The 15,241-nt window shown below is 43.6% G+C and overlaps 1 protein-coding gene across 2 annotated transcripts in view; it reads left to right on the top strand.

Annotated features, from left to right (window-relative positions):
• Window positions 1–15,241, top strand: part of arid1b (AT-rich interactive domain 1B) — a 179,844-nt gene that overhangs the window by 156,028 nt on the left and 8,575 nt on the right. For both annotated transcript variants that reach the window (XM_071207190.1, XM_034111673.1), the window contains 5 exons: window positions 5,359–5,495; window positions 7,204–7,307; window positions 9,245–9,439; window positions 10,986–11,201; window positions 11,945–12,155. In XM_071207190.1, coding sequence (XP_071063291.1) covers window positions 5,359–5,495; window positions 7,204–7,307; window positions 9,245–9,439; window positions 10,986–11,201; window positions 11,945–12,155 — 863 coding nt within the window. The remainder of the gene's footprint in view (window positions 1–5,358; window positions 5,496–7,203; window positions 7,308–9,244; window positions 9,440–10,985; window positions 11,202–11,944; window positions 12,156–15,241) is intronic.

Raw genomic sequence — 15,241 nt, 5'->3', positions numbered from 1 at the left:
TTAAAAAAAATGTTTGCAAACTATAGGTGAGACTGTAGTTTTCAAAGCAAATCAGTGTTACAAAAAATGTAATTGTCATAAAGCAGCTGTCTTCTTTATTCATAATATTTATTTAAAGCAATTATGAATTAGTTGTAGCTTTGACTGATTTTAAGATTTAAAAAAAACAACCTAAATGTTTGTTAAGATGGGCATCTTTGGAGAACACACCCGTTTCCGTGCAGCCAGTCTCCTGCTTAGAGTTTTCCTTGCCTGCTATCGCTCATTCTCCCTCTTTCATCCGTCCCCGTCTGTTTCTGTTCTCTCCTCCCACCTGTTTCACTCTTTTTACCAACTCTCCCAACTGTATCGCCCTCTGTGCAGCTCCTACCCAGACTGTTTTATCTCCCTCAGTCTTTCTTCCTCCCAATTTGCTTTTTGTTCTCCGTTGTCTCCAGCACGGCCTTGTTATGTTTTTCTTCTTCAGATCCCACTTTAGAACATCTGACGGAGATCAAGGGAAAATTGGCCTCCGAGAAACCTGCAGTTATAGGCTCCAGTTCCCCGTTTGCTCTCCAGATCTCAGCGCAACATTCTGAAACATTCAGACCTAGTTGCTCTCCGCCTGAGAAACAAGTTGTTAGTCGTAGCACATGTCTCGCTTCACTCTTTGATCCACCAACCCAGAGTGAACTGCCACAGCCACCGCGCTGCCTAGCCTCCATATCATGGGGCTAGTTAGAGGGTGATGTCATTGGATGGTCTCTTCTTCTTCTCTTCTTGAATGTTCCTCACTACATTCCCACCAATAAACCCTTTACATTTCCACCTCTCATACCCAATATCAAACCTCCCCTGATTCACACACACCCTCACACATTAGTAGACACACTCCAGCTTCATTACGCTGAGTGAAAAGAATGCTAAATGAGCAGAGGAGGGCCACTTCTGGTATCCCATGGCTGCAGGCGTAGGTCGTGATTAAATCTTCATAAAGTCTGGCATGAGTGTTTTCTTCCCTGGAGGCCTCCAACCTCCAACTGGAATCAGAAACAAATGTCCCACTTTTATCGGTGAATCAAGTTGATTGGTGGTTGAGGGGAAACAGGGTCTAGAGTTTAGGAAACGTACAAAAGAACCCTGTTGCTTAAGTTAAATGTGTCAAATAGCGGACACTAAAATACCTGCTAATCTAGATTATATTGATGGCAGTTATTTTAATATTTAAAAAAATGTATTCTACAGTATAGTGGTTTCCTGAAATGAAAATATGACTGTGGGAAATAGCATTGGTTGTATGGAAAGTTGCTTCCCTTGCTGCCGGTTGTCAGTATGATGAATTGCATTGTAAAGACTCAGGCATGTTATGCACAAACAACACGGACGGTGTCAAACCCTGTCAGTGTGGAGGAGGTACAAGTTTGCTTTTGAAGAAAGGTACGGTACAACATTTTTCCGGGGCTGTGGATTGATGTTAGGGATTTTTAATTTTTTTGGAAAAGAGAAGAGAACAGGAAGTATTAAAAGGTATAAGCTTTTCTTGGCAGCAGCTTCTGAGGACAGAATTGGCTTTTCAAATGACTTTCCAGCGCTGCCGGCGACACTCTACACAAAGTTCCTGGAGCTATAGGAACGGGCTCTGTCGGAAAAAATAAGCACTTAGTAGAAGAAGAAGAAGAAGAAGAGCTCCGAAAGAAAAGTCGTAAATCAAAGGGAAATTGAAGGGGAAAAAATGTTGGAAGAGGGGAGAAGAGAGGAAAGGAGACTGCTCCCAGGCAAATCCTCGCCAAATAATTCATTTCTGACCTCCTTAGTAAGTACATTTGCTAAATAAATAAGAGCAATGCTTGAATGTCAAGAACGAGGGATGCTGCCTGTGGTGCTTTGTCGCTCGCAGTCTTGGCAGTGTTGCGGCGCGCTCTGCTTTCATTAGATGGCAAAATAAATGGCTTCTCCTCTATCCATCCTGAGCTGTTTGATGTTCGGGACGGAGGGAGTAGCTTTTCTCTGGATTTAATATGTTAAAAGCTGTCCTTTTATTTTTTGTGGGGGGTTTATTCTGCCGCCCCTCCATTTTTGTACGTGTGTGTGAGGGTGTGTGTGTGGTGATTTGAGTCAGGAGTTTGGAGGAGCTATGAGCCCAAGCTGCCTTAAGAACAGATTGGGTCCATATATAATTCATGGCCTCCAGCCGATCCACTCCATCCTTCCATCCAGCAGCCTCTCTCTGGCTCTCTTTTCTCTCACTTTCTTACACACACTCTACACACTCACACACACAAAGCGGAGGGATCGATTGGCAGGGACGCTCACACACACTCACACACACTCACACACACTCCTGCAGTCCCAGCGCTTCTGCTGTCTCGTCCAGTTAGCAGCGCTGGGTGGCATCAGCGCGGCCTGTCACCACGAATGAAGGACAAAGGCGCTGCCACTTCTAGAGAGACACCGTCAGCTGGTTGGCTGGCACCTCGTAACCATGGCATCCCCTTGGCAACAGCGCCCACCCTGCGCATGAACACAAGGACACGCTCAGACACCGACACACACACACACACACTGCCCACACGGCCTTCTCTGATGCCCTTCACACATGTGGAATAGCAAAAGGAGATAGGTGTGTGTGTGTGTGTGTGTGTGTGTGTGTGTGTGTGTGTGTGTGTGTGTGTGTGTGTGTGTGTGTGTGTGTGTGTGTGTGTGTGTGTGTGTGTGTGTGTGTGTGTGTGTGTGTGTGTGTGTGTGTGTGTGTGTGTGTGTGTGTGTGTGTGTGTGTGTGTGGGTGCGTGCGTGCGTGCGTGCGTGCGTGCGTGCGTGCGTGCGTGCGTGCGTGCGTGGTGAGAAGGCAACAGTTTTTTGTTTCTATGAACGTATTTAAAAGGTTTTTATTTCAACCGTGTGAGTTGAAGGCTTTTCTGCCCTAATGGTGTCTGGACAGGCCGAACAAAAGATCGAACACCAAAGCAGAATGTTTGTATACATCTTCTCTGTAATGTGGTGTCAAAACTCTCACACTAACTTTTCTTAAGGAAAAATAAAAAACTCAGAGAAAGAAGCGCCTCCCTGTCTCTCTCTCCCTGTCTCTCTCTCTCTCTCTCTCTCTCTCTCTCTCTCTCTCTCTCTCTCTCTCTCTCTCTCTCTCTCTCTCCTCAGGCCACTCCTTGACAACAAACTGAGAGTGCGCTGGCCTGATGGGGCTAGGAAGATGTTTCTCAGTGAGAGTGTGTTCCCTCGGCTCAGTCTCATGGAACAGCGATTACCTCCAGCTCTGGGGCCCTGAGCTGCAGATACGCCCCCCCTCGGTCCACCAGGGACTCATACACACACTACTCAGGCTTCTTCTTGCCTTCATTTCCATCCCTCCTTCTCTCTCCAGCTCCCTTCTTCTTTTCTTCCTCTCCCTTTATATCCATCTCTCCTCTATCTTCCTTTGCTCTTTCTTTCTCTGCGGCAACAGGATGGGTTTTTTTTTCCCGGCACAAAGGTGCCTGAGAGCAAGATGAATATGCTATGCCGTTTTTTTTCTCCCCCCCCCTCCCCGAAAGCGGCACATGCATATATTAAGTGTGATTAAACGCTGTGCAATGCCTCCATCAAGTGCTTTCTAATGGGCTTTTTTATGACATGAATTAGTCATAATGGGAGAGCGCCACAGTTGAAAACCTCCAACCACTGTTGTTGTTGTTGTTGATTTGGATATTTCACCATTCACATGAGAGCTTTTGCATATATCGCTCAAGGTGGGTGAGGGGCGTTTTTACAGTACAGTATGGATACATTAGGTTCGAGGGCATTTTAGCAACTTATTTTCCTGGCTGGCTTATCTGCGCTCTGTTTTGTGGGAGTCTGCATGCAGCGTACATTTTCACTTGAGAGAGAAATTGCAACGATCAAAAGGTACATTTATTTCCGTGTCTTGACTCACAGAAAGCTTTTTAGGGAACACGTAGGCAGCAAGGAAGGAGTCTCAATTCCCCCCCCCCCCCGTTATAGGGAAATGGGGCCAGATAAGCGTGGATTTGGTGTGAGCTTGTCTCTTTGCCATGGAGCTCCCCTGTGCACCTCGGCCCCCATAGAGGGATTACATATGTATCATCAGCCGTGCTATATGACTAATTACATCTGTGAGATGAGATTATGGGGAGGTTTACCAAGCCAATCCCTCCTCTTAGGCTATGTGTATCGGTTCCAACACGAGGTATTACACTATGTGTCTGTGTGAGTGAGTGAAAGAGAGAAAGATGCCAGTTAGGAGGGAATTGACTGACATAAATCCCAATAGATTTTTTATTTCGGTCTGCATAAAACTTGCATTTCGGGCCAAAAACTCCTCCTTGTGATCTGTCATCGCCCGACACCGTCCCAAGGATGTCTTCCTGCCTACCTGCTTTCTTCCTTAATGTATTCCTTTACCATAACAACTATTCCCTCATTTGTCTTCCCCTTCTCAACCCTCCTCTGCCTGCTTTCTTTTCTAATTTAATTCTCAGTCTTCCACCTGTCATCTCTTGTTCATTCATTCTTTTAGGCTTTTCTCTCTCTTCGTCTCACATTTTCTCTCTGCGTCTCTATCCTCCTTCTCTCCAAATCCTTTTTTATGTGGTTGTCCAGGAGATAATCTTGAGTTAGCAGGAGATAGACCAAATTGTTCCAAACACGGTGTTCCCTTTCAGTCCCTGTGTCACTGGCTTTGGCCTGCCTGGCATGCAATGATAGACGTTGCCTTCAATCACACACACTCTGACACACACACACACACACACACACACACACACACACACACACACACACACACACACACACACGTGATAGCGTTCAGCAGGTTGAAGATAAGCCCCACTGATGTCACTTGCGACACCTGAGAGACAGAGAGAGGGAAGGGAGGCTGAGGGAGGGAGATTGACTTCTTCCGTCACTATGGCAACAAATAACATGATCCTCTCCAAAAGCACACCTTAATTAGTTAAATTATGACTTGTGGGAGAGAGGGAGGGAGGGGGGGGGGGGGAAAGGGAGGGGAGGGGGATTTATAGAAGAAAAAATAGCAAATAGAGGATCGGAGAGTTTTTTTCGTTTCTGATGCCGCATGCTCATCTTCAATCTGTTGAAGGAGGTGTTTGTTTGATCAGGGATATGTGCTTTTCTGTGCTTTCATTCTGACTTTCAGACATACATGCTGCTCGGTTTTTACTACAACACTAAGCATGGCAGCGCTAGACTGCCAACTATCATCATCTTCGTACGATTCTGTGACTTCTGTTCTTCTGCAGCTTTCACTGTGACCCACTTATCTCTCCACAGCCTGTCATTACATTGTGAATCCAAACTGGATCTGTCTCTCCCAATTCCACTAACATCTCTCCTCTCTTTCCGTGGTAGGCAGGGCAGCTATCAGGGCCAGGGCATCAGCCAGGCCAGCACCATGGCTACCACTGTGCCCTACAGCCAGCCAACGGGGAACAACAGCTCCGCCATGGGCAACGCACAAGCTCCAGCATACAACATGCCACCTTCAGGTATACTAGCTCAATGCTAACAAACAGAGTTATGGTCCATGTGTCCTAGGGCAGGGGTCAGCAACCTTTACTATCAAAAGAATAGTTTGTCTGGAGCTGCCGAACATTTGATCAGACAGCTTATAAAGTTTTTTATATAGTTATACTATATACACAAAAAACAGTTTGTTGAATATTTTATATCAACAATAAATACAAATCTTGAAAGTATATTGCTATTTTTACCGGTTTCGCATAAGAAGCATAAGAAATCCTTTTCAAGATGACATTATTTTTGGTTTGCTAAATTCCCTCAATACAGCATGAATGTAAGCCAGGATTGCCAGCAGTAAAAGCAGAGGCATTTTTACACTCTGAATGAAACTCCTTTTTTTCAAGGCCGGGGGGTCTAGAAATGTGGGTTTGTCCTCCAGGACAAAGACGTAGAAGGATTTCCCCTTCCTAGCCAAGTCTGTTCATACAGCTGTCAGCCTCCTACATCCCTCCATCAACACACACATATTTGACCCCATGTTGACTTACTGTACTTATCTTACATTACAATGTACAGAATACATGTTGATAAATAGAAAAAAACAGGCACAGCCGTGTGAGTCGATGTGAAAGGGTACTCTGATCTTCTGCAGTTTGACCTATGTGTGTATGTTGAATGTACGCTGAACTCGCTCAGGATTGTTTACATTCCGAGCAGAAGTAGAAAGCGAGAGAACTAAAAGGGGTGAAAGAGAGTAAAAGGCTAAGAAATCAAGAGAGTAACTTTCTCAGAGCTCCTGTCGAGTTGGCCCACCAGTGAGCAAAGATTAATGTGGTGCATCACTCTGTCTTACAGCCCTTCACCCCGCTGCATTGTTGCTAAACGCGCCTCACAGTGGCGCCTTTTATTTAGAACCGAATATCAGAATGCGTGACATTTGGAAAAACTTCAAACGAATTACAGTGCCAAGGTTCCTCAAAACTCATCTGGTTTGCCCCTGGGCGCGGTAAAAAGCCATTAGTTTTCCCGCCGTGCCGCCGAAAGGGAAAAATAAAGAGGCAGAGCCTTGTATTCAAGGATCTCTTCTTTCTGTTGATAAGAAAAATGTGCAGCTGGCACGGCGGAAAGGAGTCTTTAAGGGCCTCTGCTCTTCTTCAATTAGAAACCTTGTACACAAATGTCTTTGAAAACAGAAACAAGTGTTCTCGTCAGACAACATCTCTCGAATGCTAACCTTCCCATTCTGTTGCCACTTTGAATATTTGACAACATCCCAAATGAATTCTCCCAAATCTGAGGATGTGCAGCCAGCAAGGTAGGAGTGCGCTGGCTGGCTTTAAGTGGAGTCTTACCTCTTTCTCTATGTCTTCTCTAAACAGAAGTATTTTTACATGTTTCTTTTACAATTGTCCCTTTGAGACAAATGCTGGACAGACTTTAGAGGCCCCTGGAGACTACTGAAAGAAAGAGGATAATTACATATAATTTAAACCATTTTACATTGTCCAACTCTGCCTTTGACATTATACGAACTATTATCATGCAGATTTCAGCACACAGGAAGAAGCCACGGTCATTGTAGGATCTTAAATCTGTTGAATCTAAGTAAACATCTTCATTCCAACAAATGTTGCCTGCCCATAGATGCTTTGATTATATATCTCAGCTGTTTTTGCTTGTGAAATATCCTTTCAATTGTTTGTTCAATTAAATGTCTCCTTATTCTTCGTGAAGGAGACATGGGAATGTCGGGAGACGGGATGATGAGCCCTGATGTGAAAGCGAAGGCGGACGTAAAAGACGACAGCGTTCCCGCCAACGAGCCTCACAAACCAAAGGTACACAGTTGACTTTTATCGTCTTGCAATCTTTTTTCTGCAATTCCCTTACTCCCTCTCGTTTTTATTTTTGTTTTGTTGTGTTTTTTGATCTTTCTCCCCTAATGAAGCAAAGCAAATCTGATCAGCATATGCTGCCTCAGCACAGTGGGATGTTTCTCTCTTGTTTTCTCGCCATATCTAATGATTTGTTTAACATTTACCATTCCTGATGTTTTCCTCGCTTTGTTTTAGCCCCCAGCACTCTCTCCTTACTGATGTTTTGGCAGCCCGAGCTGCAAAAAAAAAACACTCACACACACAGGCATATTTGTTAATTTATTTTATATAACGAAAAGACAAGAAGCCACAGACTGGCCTTTCCAGTAAGACACACAAGCACATGTACACCATCCTTCTCGTAACGCTACTTCCTCAGTGCCACACACACACACACACACACACACACACACACACACACACACACACACACACACACACACACACACACACACACACACACACGTCCCAATACACAATGCTGACTTCTCATTTTGCAGCTCGGCTTGGCTCAGCTCAGCAACAACAGAACTCTGCTCTTTGCTCTTCTCTTCCCCCTCCTCTTGTTTTTGCTTAACAACCCCTTTCTCTCTCTCTCTCCCTCAGCCACACACTCACACAGACGTGCACAAACACACTCACACGCCTCCATCACATCCAATACACGTCTTTTCCCTCCAAATCCCTGTCTTTTCTTTTGCTGATTACGGTAGTATGGCCTTTTGAATTATTTAAGGCAGTCAGAGCAGACAGAAAGACCCCCAGTGCTCCCAAAAGAGATGATCTGTCTGCCAAGAGAGTGAGAAAGAGAGGGGGGGGGGGGGGGGTAAAGGGAAAAAGATAAGGTTTTGCTGACATGAGCATTTTGTACACAGAACAGAAGCACTTGTCAAGCTGTTGTTCCTTTTTTTGCAGTCTCTTTCTCACACACACACACACACTGGCTAATGTACACATGAACTGAAGGACAAGACTCACACTCACATACACTGATGGGAACTAACATGGATTGTCACACACACACACATGTATGGAATATGGAATAAATAGATGAATACATGCTGGTCTGCATGTATGCATGTTGAAAAGACACAATGGCAGAATGCAGGTTCCTCACACACACTACTGTCCCCCTGGCTTTATTTCAGTAGTTTGAAGGTACTTGCGCCAAAAGCTAGATGTGCATCTGCGTTGATTGACAGCTAAACCCAAAAATGCTGACCAATCAGGGAAGATTGGGCTCTTTTCAGAAGGGTAGGAGATAAGCAGAAAACAGCTACGAGGAGAATACATATTTTTTCAATGAAAATTACAGAATGTCAGCTTTTTCTTGTTATATCAGAAAATAAACAATTCAATCTAAAAAGTTGTTTAATATGACTACCGGAAAACCATGTATTTTGAACTCACCTACATTTACCTGGAGAGCTACATGTACTAAGCCGGTTCAAATGATTTATACAGTATTTATAAATGGTATATCATTTGTTTATAAAGCTTTAGGAGCATATTCCGACTGTTTATCGTGACTATAGCTGACACATAAATGTAATGGACGAAAATGCAATTATTTCGCTCACAAATGTAGAGAGATTCGAATATAACATAAAATCTTAATACTGAAGTGGAATTGAAGTACCTGAAGAATTGCTTGACACACATTATGAACTTGCATTACAACTCAAACACACACGTCTCAGTTTCCTTGCACACACACATCGACTCATTGTGTTCTATCTTCTGCTGAAAACTCATAGTCTGCCCGCACTGTTGTTGTGAGAGTAGAGGATCCTACCATTGTGTTATACTGATAGTGAGGAGGTGTGTGGAAGGAAACAGTGATTCTTTTATTGAAATTAACTTGTAGTCCTCTTCCTCCCCCCCCCCCCCCCCACCAGCAGCTACAGGACAGCTACAGCAACACTAACAGCAGCAGCTCCCAGCAGTGTGTGTCGCAGCCCACCACGCCAGGGGGTGCACTGCCCGTGCCCTCCCCCCTCTCCCCCAGCCCAGCCAGCCTGTCCTCCTACCACGGAGACGACAGCGACAGCATCAGCAGCCCCCCCTGGCCCCTCAAAAACCCCTCCAGCCCCGTAAGTACTAAAGGCTCAATCACTATTGGCTGGACGGGTGTGTGTACTTACTGGATAAGTAAAGGAATGACATGAACATATTGACACAGAAACCAAACCAAGCGAATTAATGATTTAAATTCCCTTTATTGACAATAATGTCAGTATAAGCTGTTAGTTTGATTGATTGATTTATGACTGAAGGATTATTGTTTAATTACATGATCAAATGCTGGTTCTTGGACTACAGAAGTATTTTTAAACCTGGACTGAAGCCAGACATGTCTTGGTAAGATTACACTTTGTCCACCAATTTGAACTTGAGGGACATAAATGTGCTGTGAATGAACTTGGAAGTAAACACAAGCTGCTTACTTAACACAATGCTCTAAAGATTTAGGATTTGTTTTGCTTGGTCATTGAACCAAGGGCCTACTTCAGAATTTGTAAATATGGGATTAAACTTTGATGATCCTTGTGGGGAGAGTGAGTTGTTGTTAAAGCAGAAAACTGCAATAGGAGACAGCCATACACCGCACATGAGAAGTCAACGAAGCCACCGTGACGTCATCAATATGTTTTGGAGACAGTGGTACATGCTTAAAACAAAATAGGATGTCATTTACTGGAAAAGCACCCAAATGTTTTTCTGTCTCTTCGTACAATCGAACGCTGAAAAATAGTTAACGTTCATCAACTGAAAACATGCTGTAAAAGAGATTTAAGACAAAAACACCCCAAAACCACTCCACAGCTATTTAACATTACATTACATTGCATTTAGCTGACGCTTTTATCCAAAGCGACTTACAATAAGTGCGTTCGACCAACAAAATACAAACTTGAAGAAAACAGAATCATATAAGTACATCAGGTTTCATAGAGCAAAAACATTTCAAGTGCTACTCATGGCTTTAGATAAGCCAGTCCTTTATTAGTATATAAGTGCTCTGTTAATAGTTCTATCGCTCGAGGTGGAGTCGAAAGAGATGAGTTTCAGTCTACGCCGGAAGGTGTGTACGCTTTCTGCTGTCCTGATGTCAGGGGAGCTCATTCCACCATTTTGGAGCCAGGATAGCAAACCCACGTGTTTTTGCTGATGGGAACTTGTACATAACATATAATGTATTCAGTGCCATAGATACACATTGCTACTCATCTATTTTGACTGACAGGCCGAATGTCTAAGCGACCTGTCAATCTCAAGGTAGCTACGCCCTGAAGCATACCAAGCTTTGTTTATGTATTATCTTACTAATGGGACAATCATTTACAAAATAAACATTTAGCCTTATTAAAGAAGACTTGAATCTATTGATTGAACCCATACACTCATTAAAAACTCATTTACTGAGGTGATACCTTTGAGTGAGAAGTAGGGTAGTTTTTGTATAGACTTCTATACAACTTTGTAATGACTTCTTACTGCGATGAATGGAACCACCTACTGGCCATTGGAAATAATGCAGGTTTTACATTGGCTTCACATGTGTTTCAACATGAACGTAGCTGATTAAGAACATTTTCATTTCCATAAGCTAACTTTTTTTTCTGCATCTCTCACCAGAAGCCCAACCCCAACTCCTCCTCTCTCAGTGGGGAGCGAATCACGCGGCTCTTTGATCTTGGTGTAGAGCCGGAGAGGCGGGGCTGGGTGGAGCGATACCTGACCTTCATGGAGGAGAGGGGCACGCCTGTTGCTCAGCTTCCCACTGTGGGCAAGAAGCCCCTGGACCTGTGGAAGCTCTACATAGCTGTTCGTGAGATAGGAGGCCTCGCCATGGTAACGTTTAGAAAACACACTTGATTTTTTTTGGGGGGGGCAAAAACATGACCTCCATAGCGATGATAACAGACAGATTAAACAGTTGATAAGCCTTCAGTCAATGTGTATCAGCAATGTGCATTAAACCAGCATGGCATATGCGTTGCGATGGTAGCAGGAAACGGCATTGCACTTCTTACCCAAAAGCATATAGATATGCAAACATTACACATCTTATTTCAAAACCTTGGGCATTTTATTTTGCTGCAGTAGCCTCTTCTTTTCTACGAAGGCTTTTCACACAACTTGAAGGGATTGTGTCCCTTTCAGCCACAATAACATGAATGAGGTAGCCACTGGTGTTATGAAATAAGGTTCCAGTTCAGGTCCGGGCTGTGTGCATGCTGGTCAATCCATTCCACACTGCACCTGGAAAAAAAGTTGTACTCAGACCTTGTCGTGCTGAAAAGGAAAATGGCCTTCCCAAAAACTGTTGCTGCTAGTTGCAACTGAGAAACTTTAAATAACAGCCCCAGAGTAAAAATATGTGTTCATGGGTGTCTACATACAGCGATGTGTAGTATGGGTAAGAGTAGCAGACACATATGTAGATTAAGTACAAAAACATTAAATGTACAGCCATGGACTTCATTATTTTTCAAGAGCCTGGCTGATGCTGCAGGGATACATAAACATGAAGAAAAAGGACATGATTTGACTTATTTATGTCTTTTAATTCCTCTAAACCCTCATCCACTCAGGTAAACAAGAACAAGAAGTGGCGCGAGCTGTCCTCCACCCTGAACGTGGGCACATCCAGCACCTCCGCCAGCTCGCTGAAGAAGCAGTACATCCAGTTCCTGTTTGCCTACGAGTGTAAGATGGAGCGGGGGGAGGAGCCGCCGGCAGACAGCAGCAGCATGGCCGGGGGGGACAGCAGGAAGCAGGTCAAGATCCAGCCCCCCTCACCTGGTAAGGCCTGAAAACACACTCAATTGCTGTTTCCTTTTTTTCACCACTCAGATCCCCCATCTGTCTGTAGCCAAACAACAGGTGCTGCTGATCAAACCACAGGTGTGAGGAATCTTCAGAGCGACAGTGATCTGTATTCATGACTATGTGTTGTGTACATCATAGACACAACAAACGAGTCAGACACCTTTTAGTGAATGTGGCTGCCATGCTAGCATCTTGGAGGTAATTGTTGGGTGTCGAAATGTTTATAAAGCAGGAACATGTTCAAATATATTGTTAGTAGTTGTCTCGGCTACTGTACATATCACCAGACTATAAATAATGATGGGATTCAGTATGAGCCAAAAACATAAATGATCCATTTCCAACAGTACAAAGACAGTTCATAGAGCAGTGGCAGTTATAAAGTTAGTTGACCTAATTAACATCCTTTTTTATAAAAAAAAAAAGTCTCTAAAACGTACAACCGCTAGAGCTGAGACACAAATGTCAATGTCCCTTTAACAAGCGTACAGTACCATGGCCAGCCAGTGTGAGCTACATTATTATTAATAATAATATCTTACAAGAATGCAACATTAATACATGAACACAGATTAAAACCCAACACGGTGATCATTAGCACTTATGAGATGATTCTTAGTTTAATAAAGGTACGCTCCAATACGAACACTGTGCTTTCGAGGAAATGTAACTGTTTTAGTGCAGCGCCGTAACACAAAGGGTCTGCGTTCTGTTTGTGTACATTACCTGTTCACACCACGCCTGTCTCTCGGCACAATTATGACGTGAGGATCAGCAGAGGAGAGGGAAAGAGTTGGAGCCATGCGGAGCGGTAAGGTCGCGTCTCTAATTTGCAGCGGAGATGAGAAAAGTGAACCTGGCTTTTAAATAGAACATCAGAGCCCTTCACCTGCCTGAGACACTGCAGATTGCTTTTCCTGGTGGGTGGGAAAGAGCATCTCCCTTTATTTGCACACACACACACACACATACAGTACACATTAGCTATATAAACACATGTGAATTATTTCATATTCCCTTTTGCTCATAACACTTTATAATCTACAATTTGGCCCTCTCTCATCTATTGAACGAGACCTAACCAAGGCCAATTTCACAGAGTCTCTGCTCTCTGCTGATGGCACCGTGGGACTCAGATATGGAGTCTATATTGGGAAATATGAAAAGGTCAATGTTTGTTCCACCTTTTGGATATGCAGCATTAAACTGTAAAGTACTAGTTGCAGCATATGATTGAAGTAAGTTCTGCTGCATAATTTGTACGGCACCTGCATTTAAATCATCATCAGAGTTAAAAACCCTGCAGCTAATTATGTAGTACAGCTGTTAGACAAAACCAAAAAAAAAAAAAAATTCTACACCGTGCATTTCAAATGTGAAGGGTAGTTACATATCTGTGTTGCTTAGCTCATGTTTCATAGCTCTGCTAACATTGTAATCACCACAGATGAGAGGTCAGGGGTGATAAACCTCCAGGTTAGCTAAACTTCATCGAAAGAATAAACCGAGGCAAACAGTACAATTATTTACCATACTTTTCTGTTTCAAATATCCATCACAGTTAAACACCCAGTGAGTGTACTTACTGTAGCTGAGACAAAATAATCTGTGCGATGAGGGATTATTACTATGATTGAAACAATGAAATTATTCCGTATTTCTTAGCTTTGTGATTTTTTCCGACTTCATAGATAGTATTGTTTTAACAGATATTGTTTCTCTTCCAATCATTTAATTAATATGTAATATTAAAATCAAATGTATGACAAATCGTCTGCTTTTGCAGTTTTAAATCAAACTTAATTTTTGCGAAGAACGACTTATATTGCTGTGAAGTAATAAACTGTACATCACAGGAAAGCATCCACCCTTCATCCAGAATAATAATACATCAATACTGTTGACTTGTTTACAAGCGTTAATCTTGTCTGAATGCAGTGTCGCAATGTTGCCATGTTCCTGGACATTAGCAATTACTTTGATAAGATAAAAAAACCTGTGTAACCTAAATAAATTATAACACTTCCTTTCCCAAACAATCGAATAAAATGAATGACAGTTGAAGCTCTTTTTATATAATGTCAAAAAGTCTTTAATGTGTTTGCCTATTATGGGCCAGGGCGTCTGTCACCAAACACACAAACAATTGCAGTTAGAAGTTAGATTCAGACGCGACCAAATAAATTACAGAGAGAAAGGATGAATACCCCTTTAGAAGAAGTCCCATCCATTTCCATTTCACGCCTCTGTCTTGATCTACTATCCATGCTCTCCTGCTGCAAAGTGCAGACTGCCTCCCTGACGCCCTGCCAGCCTATATATAGACTGACAGCCCAATGATGTCACACAGGGAGCTTGTCCAGCGTGTGTGTGCGTGTGTGTGCGTGTGTGTGTGTGCGGGTGTGTGTGTGTGTGTGTGTGTGTGTGTGTGTGTGTGTGTGTGTGTGTGTGTGTGTGTGTGTGTGTGTGTGTGTGTGTGTGTGTGTGTGTGTGTGTGTGTGTGTGTGTGTGTGTGTGTGTGTGTGTGTGTGTGTGTGTGTGTGTGTGGAGTGATTAATGAGAACTGGAATGTAGAACGTAAACAAACTCGACCTCGCCGTCACCTTTCATTCACAAAACTCGCTCGGCTGACTGACTTTTTTTTTTCTCACCCCCGCTTTAACCACTACCAGCCCTCTGGATTATGTCACCCGCACACATACACACACAGCCTCTCGTGCGCACACACATCAAAGGCCAGCCTCCTTTTTTTGTACACACTCTTTTCCCCCTCTGTCATTCTGCCCGGTGAATGTGGAGCAGAGGGCACGTGAGTTCACGCTCTCCTCCAGTCACCCCACGGCTCGGTGTTATGCATCCGTCTGTCTGCTTGCCTGCTCTTGAGGAATAGTAAACCTCTTAACCTTGGCTAACCCGTTTGCACTTCTCTCGTGTGAGTGTGTGCGGGCATATCCCAGGAAGTGGAGAATCCCTAATGCTCACCGGCCCTTCCTTGCCCTCTCTTCTACCCCGGCTCATCGTCAGGGGAAAACCACCTCTCCCTCTCTCTCTCTGTTTCT

The sequence above is a fragment of the Pseudochaenichthys georgianus genome, chromosome 22 (assembly GCF_902827115.2).
Source record: "Pseudochaenichthys georgianus chromosome 22, fPseGeo1.2, whole genome shotgun sequence".
Lineage (NCBI taxonomy): Eukaryota > Metazoa > Chordata > Actinopteri > Perciformes > Channichthyidae > Pseudochaenichthys > Pseudochaenichthys georgianus.
This window is presented reverse-complemented; position numbering and strand designations above follow the sequence as displayed.